We start from the raw sequence: 26194 nt of genomic DNA, 5'->3' as shown, positions 1-26194 counted from the left end.
ACCGAAAATGTGGCTTATACTCAGGAGCAGCTAATATGTGAATAATTTTCTGACATTTACAACCTCAGAAGTGCCAGCCAGGGTGCCGAGCTGAGCACCTGCTAGTAAAAGCCGGCATTTTGCGATTGTTACAAATTGTTACTCTGTTGCACCACGGGTGGAGCCTGGCACCCTGCAGGCAGCACGGGGGGCGGGGAGAGAGGCGGGAGAGCTCTCTCCTTCCCTCCTCTGCCGCAGCCCGGGGGAGAGACGGGGGGGCCCCGTGCCGCCATTACTGCGGCTCAGGGAGGAGGCGGGGGCCCCGTGCCGCCATTGCCGTGGCCTGGGGAGGAGGCGGGGAGCTCTGTCCCCACCCGCCTCCGCCACCACGGGAGCCGGGGGCTCCGTCCCTGCCTGCCACCATGGGACAGCGCCAGGCCAGGGCGAGCAAACCCAGAGGCGGTGGCCGGCCCCGAGTGGCCCCGCTGAGCGGCAGTGCCGGGCTGGCCACCTGGCCCCGTCAGCAGCCCCGAGCAGGCCGAGCCTGCACAGCCCAAGCCGAACCAGTAAACCCTGCCCTGCCGCGGTTCTGTTACTAATTGGCAACTTTGTTGCGTGCGGGTCCTCGCTGTGAACAACAGAGCAGCTTATACTCAGGTGCGGCTTATTTATGGACAAAGAACAAAATGTTTGCCAACACCCAGAGATGCGGCTTATAGTCCGTGCAGCTTGTATTCGTGAAATTACTGTAACTGTGTTACTGTATTGCTTACATCAAATTTAACAAGCTCTTACACTTCACATTAATGCAAAGATATGTTAAAATGCACTTCGGTGAACAGTTCCATGTGACATTATCCATAATATCTAGTGTACCATAAACATGTCTTCTTGACTACTGCTTATATAGGCATCTCTGCAGTGCTTCAATGTGCGTAGCCATGCAAAGGGTTCGTCATTTTATAAAGAGCATAAAACAAAATGACAAGACTTGGCTTTAGAAATCGATCTTGTGTCAATTACTGTTACAAGTTAAATTTGAAGAAACCCTGTACAATTTGTTCCTTCATACTTCTGCAGCCTGATAGCACTTTAAGTTTTGAAGCATACTTTTTCAAAGTTTCAGAAAGTTTTCCAGTTCCTCAAGACATAAATCTTTGATTGAATGGGAGTAAATATCCATATGTGTAATGTAAATATCCTTTTGTCTGCAGCAGTGCTTGCAACTTCCTCCAGACTAATTTGAAATCTTTTGCAATAGGAAATTAGTTTTTCAGTGTGGCCAGCATGTGAATACTCTTTCTTTTCATATATGCATTGGAGATTTTTTAAATAAGGAGAGAGCTGTCTCAAGATTTTGAGTGGAAGAACAGAGTGACAGAAGAGACACACCTTCTCAGCAAAAATAGGCATTGTAGATGTGAAGTAATTAAAAAAAGAAGACAAAATTTTGGTTTTCCTATCCAATTAAAAAGTTGATTAAAATGTGTACTGTTGCAGAGAAAGACTAGGAGTTAAAACTAGGAGAATAAGTGTTATGAGAAATTATTTTTAAATTTCAAAATGGTCTGATTTAATTCCTTTTGTAGTTAAAAAAGCAAAAGAATGATAATACGTAGTACAAGTTCCCAACACACACCACATAATTAATAGCTACTAGTATTAAATCTCTTTTGGCCTACATGAGCCTTGACACTGCAACAGCATCATACTCATTTTTTTAAAAAAAGCTTTTAGATTGCTAGACAAATAAATTTATAAAAGTCACGTCACATTTCCCCCATGATCTTTCAATGTCATGTGTGTTTAAAGCAGCTTATTTGTTGGTGAGTCCTGTTTGACTAGGGAGCTATTTATATAGCTTGTCAAAATTTTTAAGCTTGTTAAAATTTTGTATATTAAATTAACAGTGGGACAAGATCTTCTTAAAACTTACTCATGTGGTTTCTAACATCTGTTCCATTTTATACCTTCAGGCTTTCTCATAAAATGTATGCTTCACAAAGCATGCTGCAGAAATACCAGTGCAATGGTGATAATGTTTATACTTGCTATTCTTAGAACGTAATGGGGCATTGCAGTGTGTGAATATTACAGCAAGCCTGATACCTTCAAAAACAATACTCACCTGCAGAATATAGCAGAATATAGAAGATTGAGTCTGTCACTGTTGCTGCATCATCTATGGTTATTATTAGTTTCATTTGGCTTATATATTCTTACGATTTTTTTGTTGTTGTTGTTGTTGTGGTGAACATGATTTGATGGGAAGTATTTGACTTTTTTAGCTATACATCTTACCGTTGGAGCCCCAAAACCATAACCTGTTTCATAGTTAAGTAAATCCTATTATGGATTAGTCAAGATTTCTGCAATGTTGAGGAATTATCTTACTGAAGTGATCATGAGGTGATAGGAGAGCTTAATGAAGTTAGGCCTCCATCTTTTACAGTAGTGAGGTAGAGTCTTCATTGACAAGTAAAAAGTGATAAGTACTCTTGGTGAGAGTCCACTTACCATGCATATTATGGGAGTTAGAATTCTTACTGAAAACCTATAGATGTAGCTTCTGAAAGGTGCTTCTGAATAAGTTTATCAGTTGTGCCATTCGGCTACTTCTATTTAAAAGTTTGTTGTTTGAAATAACACTTTTTTCTCATTAGAAAGTATTGATGAATATTATGATATGGAACTTGGTTTAGGTAATACCTCTTTTTACCAGGCTACATTATTTCTGTGTTGGGAGATGAGGGTTGCAGCCAAAATTATGGCCCATATAACTTAAAACTGGTTTGCTTTTTTATGTGTTACTTTAATATTTATAAATATTTCTTTGTAGGCTGATACCTGTGCTGGTAAATGGTATGAAATATTCAGAGATTGATATTATTCTGTTGAAGGTGAGCATCGGTTTCTTTTACTCTGTTGGAATAGTTGATTAGGTTCTGATCTGTAAATCAGAATGACTCAGATGAGAATGGGCAGACCTAGCCTACCATGTCAAGCATGGAAAATTAGCTTTCTGGGGCAAGGTATGCTGTTCCAAGTACTAAATGCAACTGGTGCCATGTTGGAAAATAATCTGTGGCTCTCCTGCTTAGCCCCAGTCCCCTCCTACACAATTTAGGCAGAGCTGTGATACTATTACCATGAACTGCTGCAAGAAAGCAGCACTAAAAATGTTCAGAACTAATTATAATGCTTCTAGGTTGAACACATGGCTTTTTCCATCACTGCATATGTCTTGTGTATCAAAATTTCTCAATCTTTTCTTTCTATTTCATTCCCGTTGAGTAATTTCTTAACAACAAATTTACTTTGGGAGTGAGCATACCTCTTGCTTGTATCTTCTTATTGCTTTTCTGATAAATGCAGCAGTGGAACACAGAAACAGCAGCATTTTTTAGCTGAGCAGCTCAGGTGGCATTTGAATCTTTTATACACTTAAAAAATCTTGAACTAAAACTACATTGTTAACTTCCTTAAGCAATACAACTGGACTAGTTTATCTAATAAAACAATTTGATGACAGGGGGATGTTGAAGAAGACGAAGCTATTCCAGATAGTGAACAGGATATAAGGCCTCGTTTTCATCGGTCGAAGACAGTGGCTCAGCAACATGAAGAAGATGGTATTGAAGATGATGACGATGATGATGATGAACTTGATGATGATGATACTATTTCTGACTGGAATTTAAGTAGGTTGAAGTAATTTGTGAAATACTTTGAACTACAGCTGCTTGCATAATACAAGAACCAGAGTAAAAAGAGGAGTTTGTATATAAGGAATGCCAAGGCTTTGTTTTTGACAACAAAAATAACTACCTGCTGACATAGTTGGTGGATATTTTGGGGGGGAGCATTAGAGATGACATTTTGACTTTGTAACTGTATTGGCAAAAGCTATCCATCTGTAAGTTTATTTTGAATGTGGCAGATCAAGATGCAAATATTTTTTTGATGCAATTTAATGGAGCTATGAGACTTAAAATTTTAATTCTATGAAGTAATAAAAATGCTGTATCACTTGTTTAAATTCAGTTTAAAAAGAGAGGGAAAAAAAGCTTTGCACATTTATAACTGGGGCAAGCTTAGTAATATTTTTTTAATTTCAGTCTTCCCTCTAAAATTGGATTGTGTTTGGTTTGGGTTGTTTTTTATTCCCATGTGAATGTTCTACTACCTCTGGTCATTACAGATATTTCTTTTTCTGAGGAATTTGCTTCTCATACAGTACTTTAGTTGTGAAGGTAGGAGATGGCTCTGAGGAAACCAGAGTTTGGGTTACCTCTTGTGGGGGTCATAGTACAGTAGTAGGCTATGTTAATGAGGAAAGAAAACACCACAAATTGTGTTTTAAGTTCAGTGTCAGAAAATGGTGAAATTCTGAAAAATCTGATTTAAATTTGCTTTGCAAAAAAACTCCTTGTGGAATAATGCTTTGAGATGTGGGCATAGACACATAGGGTCTTTTTCTCCAAGGCCACAAGTTTTCACAACAGGTGAATGTAACTTCAGGCTTACGGTTAAACAATTTTGAGACATATCTGAAGAATTATTGTTGTTGAAAATATGAGTGCAAATACACTTGTTTCTGTAAAGTTGCATCTTGGAAAAAAAGCTTTTTATTGTTAATACTGTTTTGTCACTGCTCTGTGTAGACATTGCAGAATTAAATATGCATTTTCTGAGAAAGCTCAAATGATATAAGATGCCCTGTGATGCACGGTTTTGATTAAAACTGTGAGAAAGCTGAAGTTGTTCAAGAATGATGACCTAAAGGAGAAAGAGTAGAATAATTCAGAAATCTATAATGACATATATTATCTCGATTTGAGACAATTTGTATTATCTGAAAATCAGAATTTTGTGCCCTATTTTGTATCCAGTGTTCTATATTTGACTTCCAATTTGAACAGAGAGGAGGCACCAGCATAGCTTGACAATTAGCAGCATTGCTTACTAATGAGACCAGTGCAATTCTTTATGGCAGATTAAGAAGGATAATAAAAAAGGCTTTCTAAGAGCTGTGGTTTTGCACAGGAGCATAGTGGATCCCTCTGTATTGTAATGGAGTGAAACTATGTTCCCTCCTAGTGCACTGAAAATACACTGAAAATCAGAGTTAAAAATGGGATTATATTGCCTAACTATAACTGTTTGTTTAATAAGCAGAGATTATCACTGTTAATTCCCTTTAGGGAAATGTTCTGCTGCTGCTCTAGATGTCCTAGCTAATGTATTTCGTGATGAGCTTCTGCCACACATCTTGCCACTGTTGAAGGAATTGCTCTTCCACCCTGAGTGGGTAGTGAAAGAATCTGGTATCCTTGTTCTTGGTGCAATTGCTGAAGGTAAGGCAACAGTTCATATCACGTTGCTGATTTTTAAATTGTTTCTAAAGTAGCTTGGGTGGACTTACTAATGCAAGCAAGTATATGTTCTTAGCTGGTTCGCTTTTGTTGATTAATCTCTTCATCTACTGATAGGTGACTGCAGTTACTTTATTTTTCATTTTCAAACTTATACACATTTGGGAGGCTAAACAGATTACATAATTGCTTTTATTTCTCCTTTTCTAAACTTTGCTGTATAGAGGTGTTGATGTCTCTCAAAATACTGCCTTGATTTCATAGAAAATAAATATTTAATAAAATTTAGCCTTAGATTTAAGTGTTTTCAGAAATGGAGACCACTCCTGTGATTTTGGTACACTAAGATAGATGGTCCTCCAATTAAATTTTAATTGGATGGTCCTCCAATTAAAATAGGCTCATTTCCATTCTTTTTTACTTACTCACAGTCTTGCTTGGCTTTTTGTCTGAAGTTCCAGCATCTCTGTTCCTTTTGCAAGCTGAAGAAGTAGATGTGGGTTCATGCCTGGATTATCTTTTTTTTCCCTCACTGTCTAATGAACGTAGTTTTTTTGCTGTTACTGGAAAAGTTTTAGTTGCTTCTAGCTTGAAGTCCAGCAAGATGGAAGTTATGTATTTCTGGCAAATCTCAATGTCTTACTGCCCTTGCTGACTTAAAGGGTACAGCTTTTATTTGTGGTCAATATTGGTATGATTTTAGGATAAACCAAGAAATTTGAATTTCTTAAGGAATCCTTTTACATGTGATGATTTATTGTCAAGACTATCTTTCTCTGCTTAGCGTTTTCTTGCTTACTCTGAGTAGACTGAAATAGCAACTTTAAACTTTAGAAAATTTATTTGGATGTAGTTAGTATACTACATTCAATAAGGCAGAATATCTGGAGACTGGGAAAGTACTGAAGTGGAAACGTAATTGAAAATAATGTAATTGTAACTGAAAATTTAATTATTATCTAATAATTTAAATTTAATTATTATACAATATTATAATACTATTTTTGTAAGGAGTTTTTTTAGAACTTTATATAAATTAGGTAGACTTGCTTTGTTAAAATACTTGTAAAATGATTTATAAAATTTTAAACTTTGCATGTTTTGTTCCTGTGTGATAGAGAAGGAAAATATGGAATTTTTCATTAATTCTGGTACTGCAATAGCTATATTTTTCTTTCCAGGCTGCATGCAGGGTATGATTCCATATCTTCCAGAGCTAATCCCTCACCTTATTCAGTGCCTCTCTGACAAAAAGGCTCTTGTGCGCTCCATTACATGCTGGACTCTTAGTCGCTATGCACACTGGGTAGTTAGTCAACCCCCAGACACATACTTGAAGCCATTAATGACTGAGTTGCTAAAGCGTATCTTGGATAGCAACAAGAGAGTACAAGAAGCTGCCTGCAGGTAAGCCAAAGCTTAAGCAAACATCACTATCCATGACACTAGTTTTTTTTCCCATGGGAAGCTATTTCATGCCCTTACCAGTGAACGTGTGACTCCATTTCTAGCTCTTAATGTATTCTTTCTCTTAAATTGGAGTAGATGTAATTTTCGGCCAAATTGTAATAGCATTAAAAAATTAACATCTATTTCTCTTGTGCACTTTGTTTACAGAGTATGCAAAACACCAACCTAAATAATTTATTGTGCTAAATTAGCTGTTTGCAACACTTATTTTCAATATATGCTATTTCATTGACCAGTAATTTGGAATTTTTGAAAAATGAACACAGTACTGATTACAGTGGAAAGCTGTCCTTTCATTGGATTACTGAAACTGTTTATACTTAGCTCAGTATTACCAAAACTTTTTGGTGATGATTATTTCAAGGAATATTATCTTTCTCTTGAAACGAGATGTTGGGAGGTAACATTGCCCTCTTGCCCTTGTCTACTTCTTATTAAAAAAAAAAAAAAATTATTGCTTAATTAGCGGACACAACATAATTGAATGGGAATGTGTGTATCCCCTTGTGCATCAAAAAAATTTACAAATTAGTTTTTGTCAGATTGAAATGTACACAGCAAGCTTTCAATGTTTCTTCAAGAAACAGTTACATATGCCTGTGAACACCTGAAACATGTAAGAATAATAATAATAATAATAATAATAATAATAATAATAATAATAATAATAATAGTAATAACTGTAATAGTAATAGTAATAGTAATAATAGCCTCTCCCAATTATCAGTAGTGCCTAAGGACAGTGATTAGTTCAGCGTTCTTGGGCTAAGCTTTGCTCAGAAGGAATATATATCCTTGCAGCAAGTTTGGGTAGCGTTAACATCTTCTCTATTTATTCTACTAAAAAAAACCAAAACAACTGAAATGCAAAGCCCAAAAACCAAACAAAACAAAGAAGCAACCAAAAACATCCCCAAAGGAATATATTCCGCTTCTCTTCAAGCCTTCCTTTTCCAAAATATGGGTGAAAATCTGCATTTAGTTGAACACAGCTGTGTTGTGGTGCAGTTAAATAACCTCACCATGCAATGGTGCTTGCAATGGATGTGCAATCGGCCATGGAAAACAGGAAATCTAGAATGGAAATATTAAAAATTACAGTACACCTGATTTTTTTGGTTTTTAATTATAAGTCCAATATGAGACTTAGACCATGTTCTGAGATACTTTCTTTAGAGCAGGGATTCGCTAGAATTATTGTTGTGGCTAAAAATAAACTGGGAGACTTCACTATAAGGAAAATGTAGAGTTGTTACAAGTCAAAACATATTTACTAGCTTTTTAAATTGTAAGGAAATACAGTGAACCTTCTTGGACCACAACAAACAGCTTAATCCCAACACTGAATAGTTGCATATATCATTTATGTCTACCAAATTGAAGATTGGTCACAGAATATTGTATGGTTTTGTTCCTAACTTTTGTGTGGTAGCAGATGTCTAACATTCACTTCAGTACTTTCAAGAAACTACTTTTTTAGTTGGTGACAGACAGAATGATATTTTACTTAAATACATTTTCTTGCTCAAGTTGTATGCCTTTCTGAAAGAATACTTCGTAATAAAATAAAAAATAAATAGTTAAATAAATAAAGTAGGAATTCTAGCCATTTGGAATTCACAGTTCTCTTGTGTTAAACTGCATTTCTGTATTTGGTAGCACACAGGAATTGTTCACCTCATGCAGTGATGCATGCATTTTAGTGCAGAGACAAGCTAATAATAATCTTGTTGACAATGCCAGGCTAGTAAATCTTCAATAGCTCCATAATTTTTTCCTTTCGTTAATGTTTCTCTGAAGGAGTGTCTCTGGTGTGGGGGTACTTTTTTGGTTTTGTTTCATTTTGGATGGGTTTTCTTGATGCTGCCATTGAAACACTGCATAGGCAAGCTGAAAAATTTCCATGATGTCATGATGTGTACTTTGACCATGAGCAGCTAAAACTGTTCATCCTCTGTATTTGCTCTTAGTTTTTATATATCTTTTATATGTCTTTATATATCTTTTTCTATGTAGTGAACAGCTAATAGGTGTGATGTTTGCACTGTACTGGCACAGCATTACCAAAATCTCTATGTGCAGCTACCGTGTACTTTAAAAATAGTGGTCGATTTTTAACTTAAATAATCAGTTTTGTTGTGGTTTCTTCTGTTTTACTTAGTATATTGTAGCTTTCCTGCTAATGATTTTTTTTTCTGGGTGGGGGCTTCCATGTATCCCTAATGAGTTTTATGGCAATATTTTAAAATTTTGTTCTTGACAATAAGAGAGCTGCATCCTTATGGGTGATTCTGTATTCAGTCAAAAAATATCAAAGTTATTTAAGTATTACCTCTTTGGAAGCACGTCTTACATGAATTTGAGGACTTAAATATAGCTCTGCCTTTAAATAGAAATAGGTTAAATAGGGCACTTTGGGATTGTTTTGTTTTGTTATTTCCAAGGTACTAACTTGTTTTATTGTCCTTCAGTGCCTTTGCTACTCTAGAAGAGGAGGCTTGTACAGAGCTTGTTCCTTACCTTGCATATATACTTGACACTTTGGTCTTCGCATTTAGTAAATACCAGCATAAAAACCTGCTCATTCTTTATGATGCTATAGGAACCCTTGCAGATTCTGTAGGTCATCATCTAAATAAACCAGTGAGTATACCTTATGTTCTGTAGAAGGACTTAACATATTTGACAAGCTTGTTCAGTGTTTTTTGTTGTGTGCTTTACATGTTATAAACTAGAGATGCTGATATTTCAGTGTACCTTTTATTAGTGCTACATGCTTACAGATACAATATGTAATTTTCCCACTACATAAATATTTGCCATCTTGAGTAAAGCAAAAATGTGTGGAGTTTTGTGAAATGAGCTATTCATCATGGTTTTTTAATTTGTGCTTCAAGTTCTTTAGTTCAGAGGAGATATCAGTTAGATACTCCATTGGACAAAGCACAGATAATAAATACACAGGCAAATGTGGTGGGATTTTTTTTCAGAGTACATGTATTAGATGTACATGTCATATATTTACATCTTATGATGGTTATTGAAACTTCTTTTATTTCTCTATAGCACTTCAAATGACACAGGTGCCCTAGAAAAAAAATATTTTAGTCATTTCCATGGTATTTTACTTGCCATCTGGACCCCACACCATCAAAGGACCTGTCTTTCAGTCTCTCTCTGAGCCTGGCCACCTTGACATTTCAGAGTACTAGGGGGAAGCTAAATGGCAGCTACTGATAAGGGTGGGACTTTCTTTAGTCAGTTAGAATTTTGTACCTTTGGACATAGAAAAATCTATTGGCTTTTGGGTACCTTCTGCAAGCAACAGCACTCTAGAGCTGCCTTGCTTAATGTCCTTGTGACTGTGGATGTGCAGTGGCAAGAAAGCCAGCTTCATATAGAAGAGCTAAGTGCTTCCTTCTGAAGGGGTAGGAAATTACTTTCTTTGTGGATAGCTAGTTTTAGGAACACGTTTCAGAACTTGTGGTCATGGAGATAGGGTTGTAGCATCAGGGCAGTCAAAGATGGTTGAGAAAAGTAGTTGGCAGGTGTAGTGTAGATCTACGATGTAAATATAGAAATGCTTTCTGTACACCTTGTGACAGTCAGATGGATAACCCAGACAACTATGCTGAAACCAAACCTGGAGGAAGAGATTCCCTTTGTAAAGTTACTTATGTGCTTTACGAAAAAATATCAAACACAAATTGTAAATTCTAGTATTAAAATATTTCTGTGAATTGCCACAGTGATTGAATTACAGTATAGCTGTTTGTTCCCTTTTTTTTGAAAAAGTCGAATATATCTCAGTTAGTTTTTAATTTTGAAATAAAGAGGTATACAGTAAAATGTTTAGCAGCTGATGCATTTTCATCTTAAACAGGAATATATTCAGATGCTAATGCCTCCATTAATCCAGAAGTGGAACATGCTGAAGGATGAAGATAAAGATCTCTTCCCTTTATTAGAGGTAAATGTTTAAATGTGAATATTTTTTATCAACTTATTTAGAAATTATGTTTTTTACTTAAGGTGTTCCTCCTAGTAAATATGACTATAAAAGCTGACATTTTTAGCTATTTTCCATTAGGGAAAAACTACTCTGACCATGGTAAGAAAATTCTATGACTGAATTAATGTCCTTAGATTTAGCAGAAGTCCTTTAGATTTTTTTCTGCCATTTTGGAGTGTTTTCTTTAATAGGATTCTTTTAGAAAAAAAAGGGTTCAATCCTCCTTTTATTTTTGTCTTCTCTCTCCTTGCTTTCTCTTCATCCCTCCATTAAAACTGTTGTCAGACAAGCTGAAGGTATGAACCAGGCCATGTAGTCTAATGCTCTGTACTTGCCGAGTGTGAAGCACCTCTAGAGGAAAACACCTCTAGAAAAATTAGTTTTGTAACTCTTAGGGCTTGTTCATGGTCAAGATACAGCAGCTTAGTGTAAGTGTTGTCTGAGTTATTGTAACTGGTTTTGTATGCATTTTCTTGGCTACCTCTAAGAAGATGCTGCTGCTGAGATTTTCTCAACTGGCATATGCAGGAGTGAATAACAACTTGCTGATAGTTGCCTTGGGTCAGCTAAATCGGTACCGCCTTTCTAGGTTATGTTTACATAATCAATTACATGTTGGTGTACCTAAAATCCTAATACCTTCCGAAGTGCCTCTCCCAAGTAAAAGACTCTTCAGGGATGTGAGGAAAAGTAGTGACTGCTTTCTCTCTCTCCTCTTTTTTTTTTTAATTCCAGTGCCTGTCGTCAGTTGCTACTGCCTTGCAATCTGGCTTTCTTCCATACTGTGAACCTGTGTACCAGCGTTGTGTAAATTTGGTGCAGAAGACACTTGCACAAGCCATGGTATTTTGCTATAACTTCCAATGTTACTGTGCTAAACCGAAGTGTTAACTATAAAATTAGAGGTGTGGAGGGAAATTGAATATCTAAATGAAGGTGCAGTTCTGCAACATCTTTATGCATACTCCTGAGAAAATCTAGTGTAATTTTGAAAATGTGTACTTATTTTGTACTTTGCAGTTGCATAATGCTCAGCCAGACCAATATGAGGCTCCAGATAAAGATTTCATGATTGTGGCTCTTGATTTACTCAGTGGTTTAGCTGAAGGACTTGGAGGCAACATTGAACAGCTAGTGGCTCGCAGCAATATCCTGACACTAATGTATCAGTGCATGCAGGTGAGATGAGTAAGGTATTTGATCCACACGTTTTCTTTATTCAGAGAATCAGAGACTCTTCTAAAATTGTAAATTTTTTCTTCCTTCCTTTAGGACAAAATGCCTGAGGTACGGCAGAGTTCTTTTGCATTGTTAGGTGATCTGACAAAGGCATGTTTTCAGCATGTTAAACCTTGCATCGGTATGTTTCTTTTACATGTTTAATAACTTGTTTTGTAAATGTCTAAGAGGTTGTATTAGCCATTGTTATGCTCCCTGTTCTGTGGGTTGCCCTTTTATGGTGTGGTACATAGTAATTTTCCTTTATCAAGAAGAGTCTGTAGTCTTTAGTCCTTTGAATTGTATGTTAAGAAAACATGTTCCTATTTTTGTGGACAGTGTAGAAGTTTATTTTTCTTCTTTATTTTTATGGCTCTTTCTGTTCTACTAGAATTTATTTAAAGTAAAAATATATGCAATACATAAATCAAAAAATGGGCTAGAACATGGGTTCCACTTTGTTTTTTGTTTCTGTGGGAAGTAACATCAGTGATACGTTTCCACAATATTAGCTCTTTCTTCCTACAGATACTGTTGAGATGCACTTGCCAAATGAATGCTTGGATAGGCTTGGAATTTAAAATTAATTTGGCAGATGTTATAATGACCTTTTTGACTCACTTTTCTTAAAATTTGATCAAATATTAAATTTAATCAAAGATGTGATTGCCTTCTAGTCTTTGATGTATTTTCAAGAGTAGCTAAATGGTTTTCCAGGTGATATTTTAGAAATGTTCAGCCATATGATAAAACTCTTTTTTTGTTCTCTTCCTCTCTTCTCTCACCTGAGCAAGGGAGGGAGAGAAGAAGATTTCTACATAAAAATTATGTAAAGATAAACACTATTAGGACGATTTTAAAAGCATAATTTGAAAATATTTACATTTATCTGCTTATGTTCTAAATTCCAGGTTAATCTGATATAAAGCTGGAATATAGCTCTTGTTAATTTGAATGTAGCACTTTCCAAGTATTTAAGTAGGCTTACATTATCTTTTTCTTAAACATCCCATTTTTCTTCCCCTCACAGTCCTAAAGTAATGGGACAAGATGGTTATATTGTGTGATGAGTTTTTAAAATGTTGTTCTTTCTAGCTGATTTCATGCCAATTTTGGGAACCAACCTAAACCCTGAATTCATTTCTGTGTGTAACAATGCCACCTGGGCAATTGGAGAAATCTCTATCCAGATGGGTAAGATATCATTTTTTCTTTAAATCTCTGCACATTTAGAATTATTTGTCTGGGTGTTTGGGGTGAATTTTTTTTTAAGTGATACCTTTGTGTTAACATTTATATTACATTTGTGATCCTTGTCCTTGTTAGTAAGTTAAGTGTACATGTTCTGTGTACATTATGCATATTAATGGTCATTTTCTTCTGATTTTTTAAAATTGTTGTTTCAGGTATAGAAATGCAGCCTTATATTCCAATGGTCTTGCACCAGCTTGTAGAAATAATTAACAGACCCAACACACCAAAGACGTTGTTAGAGAACACAGGTACCCAAAAAACAACCTGTACATGGTGAAGGGAATTAGAAGATTTTTTTTAATAATTGTTTTTTGAAATTACATAGAACTACACCAAAACTGATTTTGTTATGTACTTGGCTGTTATAAGCAAAAGCAGCTCTGTTTTGCACAAGCTCTTACAAGTCTCAGTCTTGCAGCAAATCATATATCTAGATTCTAATTGCTTTCTCCTTTTATAACATTCATTATATATATTTATTAGCTATTTTATAATTCTTCTGGATTTATTTATGTATTAAGTATGACAAATGTATGCAGTAACACTTAAGACTTAATTTCTCAGTGATTTTGATGTGTGCATGTCCTTACATGTGTACTGTATATATATGTCTAGTGTTGGAAAACATGTAATTGGCATATCGAAAACAATGAATTCATTGAATTTATTAAAAAGTGCCCTTTTTTTAAGATACACTTACATTATCATGCACAAAAATCTAGATCTGTGATGGCAGTTTTACCATGACATAACTGAAATTGTTTAATTTCTGTTACCTGGTCACTTAATAACAAATTCCTGAAAAGAATTCTAATAATGGCATGCATTTTTTATGTTCTGTCTTTGCATTCTAAATTGGGATTAATTCCCAAATGCCTTACTGAATTGGAATTTCTGAGGCTTGTTTCTTTTGCATTTATAGAGGGCATGTTCCGGTATAAAAAGCACCTTCCATACTTGAGCAAAAATTTATGATAATGCAAAGGGTTTATTGTTTGCTGGTTTACTAATTGAGGATTTTTTTTCCTTCTGTTTGAAAATTGTCTTGTAAGAAAATTACAATCACAACATCTTACAATTACAACAGTTTAGTTGCTGTATCTGACGTGATTGAATATGATGCAAATACAATGATACGGTTATACTTTCTGAGCAAAGCAAGAGATAATTTGGAGAGAGATTTTTCAAAGCATATTTTTCCTTCAGTATTCTCTAAACTTAAAAGCTGCACTTTGTCTGCCCCTCTATCTCATTTAGTATGGAAGGTGAACTTGAAGGAAAATTTACCTAGTTTTATGCATCTTATTGGTACTACTTTTTGAAAAGAAAATTTTGAGTCAAATACCTAGTTGTGAAATACACCATGGAATAGTGTAATAGTGTAATACTATAATAGTAAAACAATAAAGCTTTTTAGTACCCCTGCCCTGACTCCCCTCCCTCTGCACTGATGGATGTGTAATACCTGTAACTGAGAGGCATTCAATAGTTAATTGTATGCTTCCATCATTGTTAAGAGAATTTTTGGAAGCATCTGAACACTGTTTTGGTTTTTTTTAATTCTCTTAATAGTTATTTTAAATGTGAATGGATAACTGCAAATAAATGTTGAGTGTGGTGTACTTACTATAAGTTTGTTGTGGGATATTTTGCTGTGTGCCGCTAGTATGTGCAAGAATATTACTGGTTTTGCTGTAGCTTGCTGTGTAATTAATTGTGAAAACAGTTGTGAAAGCACACTTTGACTGAGATTTCTGTTCCTTGCTCAGGCTGTAGCTGTAAGAATTTACAGATTAAACTTAAAACTGTATTTTCATTTGAACTTCAGTGAAGTTTTGTAAGATACTAAAAAATTTTAGACACTGTATGTGGAAATTGAGTAACACCAGTACATTAACAGTGAACTGCATCACATGGAAGTAATATGTTTCAGACTGCTAGTATATCCTACACCAAACTTTTATTTGAAAAAGCATCATCTGCTTTATTGCATGTTTCATGAAACTGTTCACAAATGCCTGTTAGTTAGAGTGTTGCATAGTATGTCCCTTGAACATAGGTTTCCTTTTTCTGCTTCATACAAATCTGCTGGATTTTAGTATTATTCATGTATTTTGCTTCAAGTAATTCTGATACATTATTTCCCACCCTCTCCTTTTTCTAAAGATTAATCTTTCGTGAGTTGAGCAAACACCATTAAAACACATTTGCATAATGATACTTTCTTTGGTCTGTCTCTCGGAACAAAGAATCAAACTACCTAATCGTGGTGAAGCAATTTTGCTTTTCATGTGTCCTCATGTTTTGGTATCAGAAATCAGACTCTTGTACGTTTAATGAGTAAAACTTCCATGAGCAGGAGAAATACTAGGATTAAATAATTAATGTTCTTCAGTCAGTTGCTTTGAGTTAGCAACCATTTTAAATTAAATTCTCTATGAGATTATGAAGAAGTCAAACATTTGTTAATCTTTGGAAAGTGTTCCAGCAATTTAGGATTTTCAGGCAGATCACAATATATTCCATTTATAATTCCGTGTATTTCCTGTTTGGAAACGTATTTTTACTGGTCGATTAGGTCTATAAAAATCTTGAATTCTATGGATAAAATAACATTTTTAGAATACTTGATACTAAAACTGAAAATTATTAATTTCCTTTTTAAAAAAAATCCATTCTAGTACATTTCAATAAAAACTTTGGATGTGTAGAGATAAATTTATTATAAATGATTACTCTAAAGAGGGACAGAATGACAGCTGCATCAGAAAGCCTTTGGATTTATAATTGTGTTTTTGGTGTTCTCTCACACTTCTTTAATTTTTTCTTTTACCTTGGAGAGTATACCATATATGTTGCTGCCTCTTATTTAGGGGGTGGTAATAAACAGCACTGGTGAAATCTTATGTTTATTATCATACACAGATTCTGTTGGTTTCTGTTTCTGAGTTATTTGTTGTTTTTTCTTTATTTTTTCTCCTCCCCCCTCATTTGCTCATGTCTTGGTTGGCGTTTGGTGGTGTATAACCGTGATTGCGTTACCTTAGCAATAACAATTGGTCGTCTTGGTTACGTTTGTCCTCAAGAGGTGGCCCCCATGCTACAGCAGTTTATAAGACCCTGGTGTGTATTATTCAATCTTTTTTTTTTAATTCATTTTTCTTCACTCTCTTTCTTTCTTTCTTTCTTTCTTCTCTCTATCTCACTTTTAGATATATTTTCAGTTGGTTACAAAATCTCAATCCTTAATCATTGCCAACCATGTGACTAATCTTGTCCTATCAGGTTTGTGAGTTTTTAGTAGCACCGTCATGTATTCTTTATGTTGTGGCTAACGACTAATTTATGCATGGGATAAGATTGTCACATGCTTGCTGTGTTAAAGCTTGACTATGAAAGAGCATTTTAAAATCCACCAGAATGATAATACAGTGCATGCAAATATTGTAAAATTTAAACTGTGCATTACCTAAAACTCAGTCTGAGGCTTGAAATGCTGTAAGGAATATATGTTTATAGATTTGTTACGTATAAAATAGCTTGCTTGCTGCTGTTAAAGTTCAATAACTGTTCTGTAAGTGGTATCTGACATAATTCATACTGTGACAGTATTTTATGTTCTGCTTCTAATAATGATATTTTCTGTAAGTATTTCAGATATATGTTTCTTTTGTATTTAATGGAATAGAGGTCACACTTTCTGACTATAGTATAACAAAAGAGCCAGATTCTGGAGGTGATGCCTAATGGGATTATGCTAGTAAAAACTGTCTGCAATAAGTGTTTTTCTAAGTGTTCAAAACTGTGTTTCAGATCGTTTTATCAGTGTGACTTATTCCATCAGATACTGTCATCTAGCTTTGACTTGATTGAAGAAAAGTAATAGACTTATCTAAGTTTTGCTTTCCAATTCGTTAGGTGCACCTCTCTGCGAAACATAAGAGACAATGAGGAAAAGGATTCAGCATTCCGTGGGATATGTACCATGATTACGGTCAACCCCAGTGGAGTAGTCCAAGTAAGACATATGAATAGATGCTAACTTTTCTTTACTTGTGTGAAATTTAGGGAAAGCTGTATGTTGAGTATGAAAAGGTTAACCTTGAGGAGATTCCTTGCAGTACATGATGTAGCTTTATTTTGAGGTCAAGGAGCCAAAAATGTTTATATTGTGAATGATCTGTGTCACGATGCTTCAGTAATTGTCATCTAAAAAGGAAAGGGGAGAAGTATTGTTAAAATCAGTTTTTGTCTTTTACTGGCAATGCATATGTAAATAATGAACTTTGATTAAAATAACTGTATTTTGATACTTCTGTCAGGTTGTGGTCAGGATCTATATGCAAATATAAGGTAAAAGTTGACATTCTTACACCCATTTTCCAGATGTAGGTTTTCCAGATGTAGGTTTTTAAAACAAGAAACAGCAAAACCAGTAACCACCCCTTTGTTCCTTGTGTAGGGAAGATTCTGTTTCAACTTTGGATAAACTTTTCAAATAGTCAATGTGACAATGAACATGCATCTCTAAAATAAATGGTACGATTGAAGAATAATATATGACTTTATCTTTAGTCTTCATGCCTTTGAAGTAAAGCTGTATCCATGTAATATCTTCTAAGAGGAAAACAAAACTGATCTTTCCCTTTTCTCTGCCTGGAATTCTTTTTCCTGAAACACAAGTTTACCTTGTTTTGAAATTTTCAGTTGATTTCATTTAGGCCTCATTCTGTACTTTACATTTCAGTCTTCTACTGTCTGTTCATTCATGTAGTTTACAGAGAGGGGTTAAATAAGGGCCCATTTCATTAACTCATCTTTCTAGTCATCATCCTCAGTTCCTATTGTATATGCATTAGCAAAATTATTTTTTAAGACTGGTGTTCTCTTGGTGTAGGAGGAGGTAATGCATGACAGCAGATGAATGGAGTATAGGGATTCTGAGGTGGCTTTAGTTTTGAACCTATATGAGAAATGTTGTCTGTGTCCCAGTAAAAAACTACTTAAAGAAATAAAATAGGTTTTTTCCCTAACTGGAAATTGTGAGAAATGCATTTGTTGTTTGTGACTGAAGTAAGTAGATCTTGCATTTACATGTGTTGTACATGTACTGAAAGAATTAAAGTTGTACTAGTATGGTGCAGAGAGGAGACTTGGGGTTGTTTTCACTGTGGTTTAATTTAAGACACTCAGCAATTTCTGTTGCTGAACATTTAGGCATACAATAATTTACCATTGTCTGAATTAAGTGGAAAATAAATACATAAAAACAAAGGCAGTTGTAAATTAGGATCAAAGACCAGCCATAGTTCACAGAATGAACATTAAGCATTGTTTTCAGATATATAAATTGAGATTTCTAACCTATATGATTGTTTAATCTTGTAGGACTTTATTTTTTTTTGTGATGCTGTTGCATCATGGATTAGCCCAAAAGATGATCTTCGAGACATGTTCTGTAAGGTAAGGTTGCTAAGATAACAGTATATTCTAGTGAAGGTTGTTTTACATCCTCTGGTTTCTTTCTTTCTGTTTTGCAGCCAGCTCTGTGTTTGTGGTCATGGAGGTTTCTCTGCCCTCTGTGGTTCATGCAAGGTCATAAATTGTCAGACAAAGCAATCCTGACTTCTTTTTTTAATCTGTATCTTCTTGTATGCATTTGGATTATTGCAAACTTTTTGAAATAGTTGAGAATTTTACTTGAGGTGTTTTTTGAAGGGATAATGATTCTCAGACAGCTTTTCATAATGTCCAGCCTACTCTGTTTCTCCTGCATTTAGAAGGACAGGGGAGATTATACTACATGTAAGACTTCTTTTCAGAAAATGAGAGTTATATGGTTCAGGACTATTTTTTGCCACAAAGATGGCTACTTTATTTTGGAGACATACATAAGTTTCAAATCTAAAATATCCCAGTGATATCTTTTTTGTTTCTCCTAATTTCCACTGAAAATTATAAATTTCTTAATCCTCCTCAGAATCCCTCTTGGTTGAATAAGTTTCAGGAAACTAACATACGGTTACACTCTACCAAACCATCAGTAGAATTTTAAAAAAAAGGACTCTTTGCCTTGTATTAAGTAAGTAAAAAACAAAAAAGCCCCACCTAGAATTTGATATATTGTATTTTAGCTCTAGCGTCTTCAGCTTTTAAAAAAGTGAGAGAGACAGAGAAGTGGTTTACCTCACAAGTTCTGAAGTGAAATCCCCATTTTTAGAAGTTCTGTGTCAAAAGTAAGGTTCGTTATATTCTTAAAGTAAAAAATGGAGCATATTCTTAAGTGCTTATTAGGATCATGGGTTGGTATTGTCACTTTTTCTTCATTCAGTGACATATGTGAGCATCAAATCAGAAGCTAGAACTTTTCTATCCCATCTTTAAGAGCAACAACAGAAATCTGACTGTCCTAGTTAGTCTCTCAGATAACTGGCCTCCTTCCAAGGAAAATTAGTTCTAGAAAAGATCATACATCTATGAGTATTCATCTGCAGAATGAAACAGGAATTACAACTCAAAGGGAGGTCCTGGATAGAGTCTGTGATGATTACCCAAAGCAGTCTCACTGCATGTTTTTGCACTAGTCCTTCAGCAGGGTAAACTCCTCTTTTTCAGATTCTTTCCAGGTTATCCATTTAGGATATAATGCATTCAAATTAAACAGAGTGGTTCTTGTCACTTGGCATAAAGACATCCCTGCTTTTTTAAGCAAATAATTTTAAAGTCATTTTGTGGGTTTTGCGTTTTAGGGAAGGAGAAAAAGCTTTCTTCAGTGATGGCATGCAGGGTTTTTAGACTACTTCTTCATGCAGTAATTATGACTTTAAGGAAAAAGGGAAAGAAACAAGACTTTTTATTTATTCATTTTTAGTACTAGAACTGGAAGAGAAAATACTTTCAAGAGCATGAATAGATGAACTGCCAGTGTTAAAATCTGACTCATAATCTTTTGTCTTACTTGAGCATTCTTAAATTTTAAGTAGTTTCTTAGCAGCTGGTCAATGTGACTCTTTGGGTTTAGAAAAGAGCCTGCTTGTGAGAGGGAGAAGCAATAAATTAACTGGTTGCATGTAAAGTCATTAACACTACATCTGTTTAAAAACAGCTCTGCTTGACAGTGATGTGTTGAGCGTGAACTTGTTACCATGAGCTTAAATTTTCTCCAAAATTTCCTCCCAAATTTTCCTACCAAATTTCCTACCAAGTTTCCCCTAAACCAGGACATTGAGGATATGTTCCACAGTTCAGTTACACTGAGTGTAAAAAGGCAAAACAATTTAGATTTTCTTGGTATTATTTTCTATGCACAATGGTAATTTTGTCTGCTTTTGTCCTTTCTAATGGTTAGCTTTTACTTGCTGTTTTAAGAGATAGCATATTAAGATTTTTTCTGATACTGCAATTTCATTTTCAGTTAGTTTATTACATCAGAAGGTCCAGACTGAACTTGTGGATTATTTGTTTTCCTCTTTCATTGGATTTTGATTGCCATTGACTGTGGATCCCTGTTCTTTCAAAACAAAGAAAGTTTTAAGAGCTTCATTTTTAGCGAAGTTGTCTTACAGGTTCCATGCAGAAAACAGAGTTGTCAAAGATTTTATATTTTTGCTAGAAATTGACAGGTATTAATTCATTCAAGAAGTGGCTACCATTTAACTCAACTTCCTACAACATGCTTCCCATTTATTAAAAAATAAATACAAACACAGTAGTCTTAAAATATATGAACTCGATTGGATGGATGGATGAATGGTTGGATGGATGAACAGATGGATGAAAAATGAATTATAAACAAACATTCTGAAATGGCTTAACCCTAGGTTTTAAGTTGCCTATTAAAAATATATGTAAATACGTATGCATATGCTAGTTTCTTTGGGTAGCTATATTCTTTATGTCACCTTTAAAGAAACACTACTTCCTTTGCTTCTTTGTAGCATTACAGTATGATATTGATGAATTCAGATTGCCAGATGTACAATGCAGCAGTTTGTGGCTTACTGTGTATGAGGCTAGTAAATAATGTACCCTCTGGTTTTTGCTTATTTTGGCTTCCGCTTTCTCATTTGTAGATTCTTCATGGATTTAAAAATCAAGTTGGGGATGAGAATTGGAGGCGTTTCTCTGACCAGTTTCCTCTTCCCTTAAAAGAGCGCCTTGCAGCTTACTATGGAGTTTAACCTCATGCACTGTAGCTGCAGTCCCATAATTAGAGGTAAGCACATGAGTCTTGCTTGCCAAGGAGAACTGGGACTTTCTCCCTATTTGCATCATAGGAAGCATAATTAATTCATCAGTCTAGAATTGCTGAGCTACGCTGGAGGAGGTATCTTTCCTTAGTATATGAAGGAAAGAAAGAAGGGATGACAGTATACCTAAATTATGGTGACTGTAGCAAAAGCTTCAGCTATGGGTTTTTTTATTGTTACAGAGAGAGAAAGTGAGTCTATGATACACACATTAGTTTATGAAGAAAGTTGAAAGTGTAGGGGTATAGCAAAACTGTTCAAGTTTAATAAGCAAAGTGATGAATATGATCCTCAAGTCATCGTACAAAAGACACAGACTAGCTTCTATGTTATGAATTAACAGATGGCAGATGTGGTCAGAGTGGAAATACTCTTCTAGGATAAGAAAGCAGGTTTGCTAACACAGTAGCAATGAGAAATCTAATGGCCTCATAACTACATACTAAATTATCTTTCCTCTGAATAAAGAATGCTATGCTACTAACTGCAGTAACTGTAAAGTTTTATGTTTGGGGGAGGCTGATATATTTATTATTGCCATGTTCCATTTTGTGTGCCAACTCAGAATTATTAGATACTTCCATGTGGAGAATGATTCAGTTTTGACAAAGAGCAGTGAAAGCTCATTCCAGAGTATCTCTATTATTATACCATCTTGCTTTGTGTGCTGCCTGTATATGCTGTAGAGAGCAAATTTCCCATGTGTGATACTGTGTGAAGAGATTATTGTATTATGCAAAAAAGAGAGTAAATTGAGTTTATTCTATTAGTCTTTATACAAATTTAGTACTTCTAGTAGAATTTGTGTACTGAAATTATGAGAGTGAGTCATGCAGTTCTGTTTAGTGTTGGAATGGACAACTATTTAAAAGGCAGCCTAAGACTTTTTCAAAGTCAGTGTCATAAAAAAATCCTTTTTGCATTTTATGCTTGTTCGGAACATGGATTAAAAATAAAGCAGCTACATGTTTATCAATTAGGGCATTTTAGTTCTGACATGAGGGTGTTTTCTCCTCTTGATGAAAAGCAAACCAAAGTAAAAAATAAAATAAATGGATAAAATCCAGTTTCAACTGCAGAGAAGATATAGCAATCTTGTTTAATCCACTCAAAAGGGAAGCTTCTAGGCAAGTTGCAGATATGTTTAATACTCTTTCTCAACATCATGACTGTCTCATAATTTTGTGCTAAAAATGGAAAAACTGATTAGAATATATAGGATGCTTTTATCTTAAATCTAAGTTTAGCATAATAGTGGAACTGTCAGTGTAGCTTCAAAGCATATATTGTTGTTTCATGAATAATAATTTATCTGATACAAATGGTCTGGTTTCTTAACAGACTTAAAAGGGAGCATTAGGCATAAATCCAATTTTAAGTTAGGGGTTTGCACTTAGTGCTTGAAAAAGATCTTTACCTATATGCCAGAGGTTCAAAGATTTAATTATACTGTTATCTTTTCCTTTTACAGGTCCTTCAGTCTGGGAGACTATGAGGGAGCCTCTGCACCCAGGGAAAATGTTACCCTTTACTGGGGGGAAGGGTAAACCAGTAGGGAATACAGTACAATCCCAACCCTACTGGGAGGGGCGGGAGGGAGGTGTTGCCGTCACTGTATTAAGTCGATGTTGGGAAATGTTTTAACATCTGGAGCCTTTGTGGGTGGAAATCTGTCTCCTATTACACCTCTGCACTGGATGTGAAGAAGAAAAAAAAAAAAGAATCTAGTCACAAAACAGCACATTCTGGAATATTGTGGGGATTTATACCAAAATAAGAAACCATATAATTGAACCATAGGGATACGTAAAGAGGAAAAATATTTTGCGCACAATAAAGGAAACCTAAGAATGGGGGTCACAAACAGTAAAAGGCTTTCTTTTTTGTTTTCTGTTTTTTTAAGTAAGGGTTTTCTACATTATTTCATCCTGCTTGGTGGGATTCCTAGGTATTTGCATGTTAATGAAGAACTACACAAACGAAGTTAGTACAGTTAAAATGCAGTTTGTGTCTGTATTAGGAACAGGCACTTGCAGTGTACAGTATAGAAACCCCATCGTAAAATAATAAAGGTTAACTTGGACAAAATGAAGCAACCTTCAAGCTGCCAAATAAGTCACTCCTTTCATTTTTGGGGTAAAGGAGAGGGACACTGCAAAGGAAAGATTGACATCTTAATTTTTACATTAAGAAAAACAACCAAGGTAGTGGATATGATTTTATTATTGTACTTTGTTAGTTTTGATTTCTAGAGTAAGGCATTATCTTAACTTGCAGTTTTAAGGTTCAGGCATGCGTTCTGGCTCATAGTGATCAGAAGTAATTTTAATTAGTGGGAAGTAGCATGCTTGCATCACATAGAGTGAAATTGGTATACATTTTACCTATGTTGCGCCAGTTTTGTGTTGCAGTTTACCAATTCAATATAACCCTGCATTTTAAATTCCTTTCTAAGATTCAGTGGAATTTATTTTTATTAAGAATATAGATATAAAGTACTGTAGTTAACAATTAGGCCTTGAAATACCTTTTTAGGATCTGTTAAGAATAAGATTGATATTGTATTGTGTGTAACCTGCACAATGTGGAAAGCTGATATAGCTGTGCAAAATATTTGCCTCTGTGCTGTCAGTGTGATGTGCTTTCTGCATGGTTATATACTAGTGATTTTATCAGAATCTCTAAAATGAGTTACATGGTAAGACCCGTTAAAGGCTGCATAAATGTTAGTTGGCACGTAAAGACAATTGTAGAAGTTGATGACAAGATTGCTATATTTGTGTTTATTCCCACTCAACGTATTACCTTCTACGCTTTCTTTTTGTTCAAAGCATGATCTTAAAGAGATGTTTAAGTTAATGGATGTAATGCAGGGTATCTACACTGTATTGGCGCATGTTGGTGGCCCTTTGTGATGTAGTTAAATGCACAAGGGTGCAAGTTTAAAGCTACAGAGTGAAAGTTGGTTTGGATCCTCTTCATTTCATTTGTTTAGCTTTTCTGTTGTGTTTTTTTTTTCTCTACTTACATGTATTCCTGTGAATAAATCCTTGTTAAGTTAACGCTTTACTTTTCCTTCCATGTGTATTTTCTTATGTACTGTGAATGTGAAATCCTAACTGGTACACTTGATCTTGTGTCCATCTGAAAGTGGCAAGTCTTTATTAATTTAGATTGCCTAAAGAGTATCCCATGATGATAAAGGAAAATGGAGAGACTTTTAACTCTGCTGGTCAGAGGTGAAGCCACACCTTTCCATTTTTCAACTGCTGCATTATTAATCTGCAAAATATAATTAAGCCATAACAGCCTTTTTGTAGATTTAGTTTCTCACCTTTGCATTGCAGAATGGATACTGGATAACGGTTTTTGGTTTAGTTGGTGTTTTCTGGTTTGTTTTTTCGTTGGTTTTCTTTTTTTTTTTCCTTTGGTTGATTGGTTTTTGGTTTTTAGTTTTGGGTATTTTGGGGGGTCTTGGAGGACGTTGTGGGGGTTTTTGTTTGTTTTTTGGTTTTGGTTTGGGGTTTTGGGGGAATTTTTTGTTATTTTTGGTTTGGTTTGGTTTTGGGTTTGTTTGTTTTGGGTTTTTTAGTTGGGACTTTTTTAAGAACTTGCTCTTCTTTGCATGGTTCTGTTCTTTGACTGTTGAATGATTTAGCCATTGCACTGAAGTTTGAACTGTGTGAGTGTGAACTTATAAATGCTGTTTATAGAGTTTAGACTTTTTTTTTTTTTCAATGCATGATCACATGCATGTTTTCTGTTCCCCTCCCCCTTTTTTGGCTTTGCAAATTTTAGTGGGTTAGGTGTGAGGCATAGTTTGGACATGTACTGTGTTAAATACATTTGATAATGCCAGTACATAGCATTTATTCAATTTGATCAAAATTGCATGTGATAACTTGCTTTCATGTTACATTTCTTCCATAGCAAACCAAAAATACCTTCTCAACTAATAACTCTGATATAAATTAGTAAAATTCAATTTAAAAACTTTAATTTTGAAAGGGAACATCCTTGACCAACATTTAGCAAGGTGGGATATTATTTTAAACCCAAACTTGCTTTAATTTTAAGTGTGTTTGAACATTAAGGAAGAGTTTCAGAGAAATGACATGTAAAAGTTTGTAGACTAGAAAACCTACCCAAATGATACTGTAGCATAACAACTAAAATCTGGGTCTAACTAAACTTCTTAAATTACAGAAAGCCCCTTTAACCAAATAAAACCACTCCACCTCACCTTGGACTAGCTTAGGATGCCACTTTTGTATATATTTGTTTTAATACATATTTTTTACAGATGTGAACTGATCTGGTATGACAGCAAGGAAAATAATTTAAAAGGGCAGGAATAACCAGTACAGGAATAAACAAAATAGTCTTTTGTATCAGTGAGTTCTCTCATGGTATATTTTAAAGCAAATAAACCATATTCCTAATGCATAATATAGCGCAGAGATTTGCAGAAGCCTTTTAGGGTGCAATGTGAGGAGAGAAGTTCTGAAACAGCATTAATATTTAAAAGAGAATTATTGCATCATGGGATATATAAAAAGCATCTTAATTCTTGTGGTGTAGTCTTGACAGTTCTTGAATGTTGACTGAATGTTTATACTGGTAGAATTGTGAGTTTG

At 35.0% G+C, this 26194-nt stretch overlaps 1 protein-coding gene across 3 annotated transcripts in view; it reads left to right on the top strand.

Annotated features, from left to right (window-relative positions):
• The window catches only part of TNPO1 (transportin 1), a 74587-nt gene extending 49961 nt beyond the window's left edge, over window positions 1–24626 (top strand). Inside the window, exons 11-26 of one of the 3 annotated variants that reach the window (XM_033085340.1) lie at window positions 2819–2879; window positions 3512–3680; window positions 5184–5336; window positions 6536–6761; window positions 9296–9467; window positions 10708–10794; window positions 11572–11679; window positions 11857–12015; window positions 12109–12196; window positions 13150–13248; window positions 13461–13556; window positions 16356–16431; window positions 17227–17326; window positions 18697–18771; window positions 21381–21523; window positions 23029–24626. In XM_033085340.1, coding sequence (XP_032941231.1) covers window positions 2819–2879; window positions 3512–3680; window positions 5184–5336; window positions 6536–6761; window positions 9296–9467; window positions 10708–10794; window positions 11572–11679; window positions 11857–12015; window positions 12109–12196; window positions 13150–13248; window positions 13461–13556; window positions 16356–16431; window positions 17227–17326; window positions 18697–18771; window positions 21381–21488 — 1777 coding nt within the window. In that variant the 3' untranslated portion in view covers window positions 21489–21523; window positions 23029–24626. Of the gene's footprint in view, window positions 1–2818; window positions 2880–3511; window positions 3681–5183; window positions 5337–6535; window positions 6762–9295; window positions 9468–10707; window positions 10795–11571; window positions 11680–11856; window positions 12016–12108; window positions 12197–13149; window positions 13249–13460; window positions 13557–16355; window positions 16432–16520; window positions 16594–17226; window positions 17327–18696; window positions 18772–21380; window positions 21524–23028 lie in introns of those variants that run through there. The other 2 variants (XM_033085341.1, XM_033085342.1) reach the window with 2 other exon arrangements.
• Window positions 24627–26194: the final 1568 nt, after the last annotated feature.

The sequence above is a fragment of the Catharus ustulatus genome, chromosome Z (genome assembly GCF_009819885.2).
Source record: "Catharus ustulatus isolate bCatUst1 chromosome Z, bCatUst1.pri.v2, whole genome shotgun sequence".
Taxonomy (NCBI): Eukaryota; Metazoa; Chordata; class Aves; order Passeriformes; family Turdidae; genus Catharus; species Catharus ustulatus.
The sequence above is the reverse complement of the archived record's forward strand: the minus strand, read 5'-3'. Positions and strand labels throughout refer to the sequence as shown.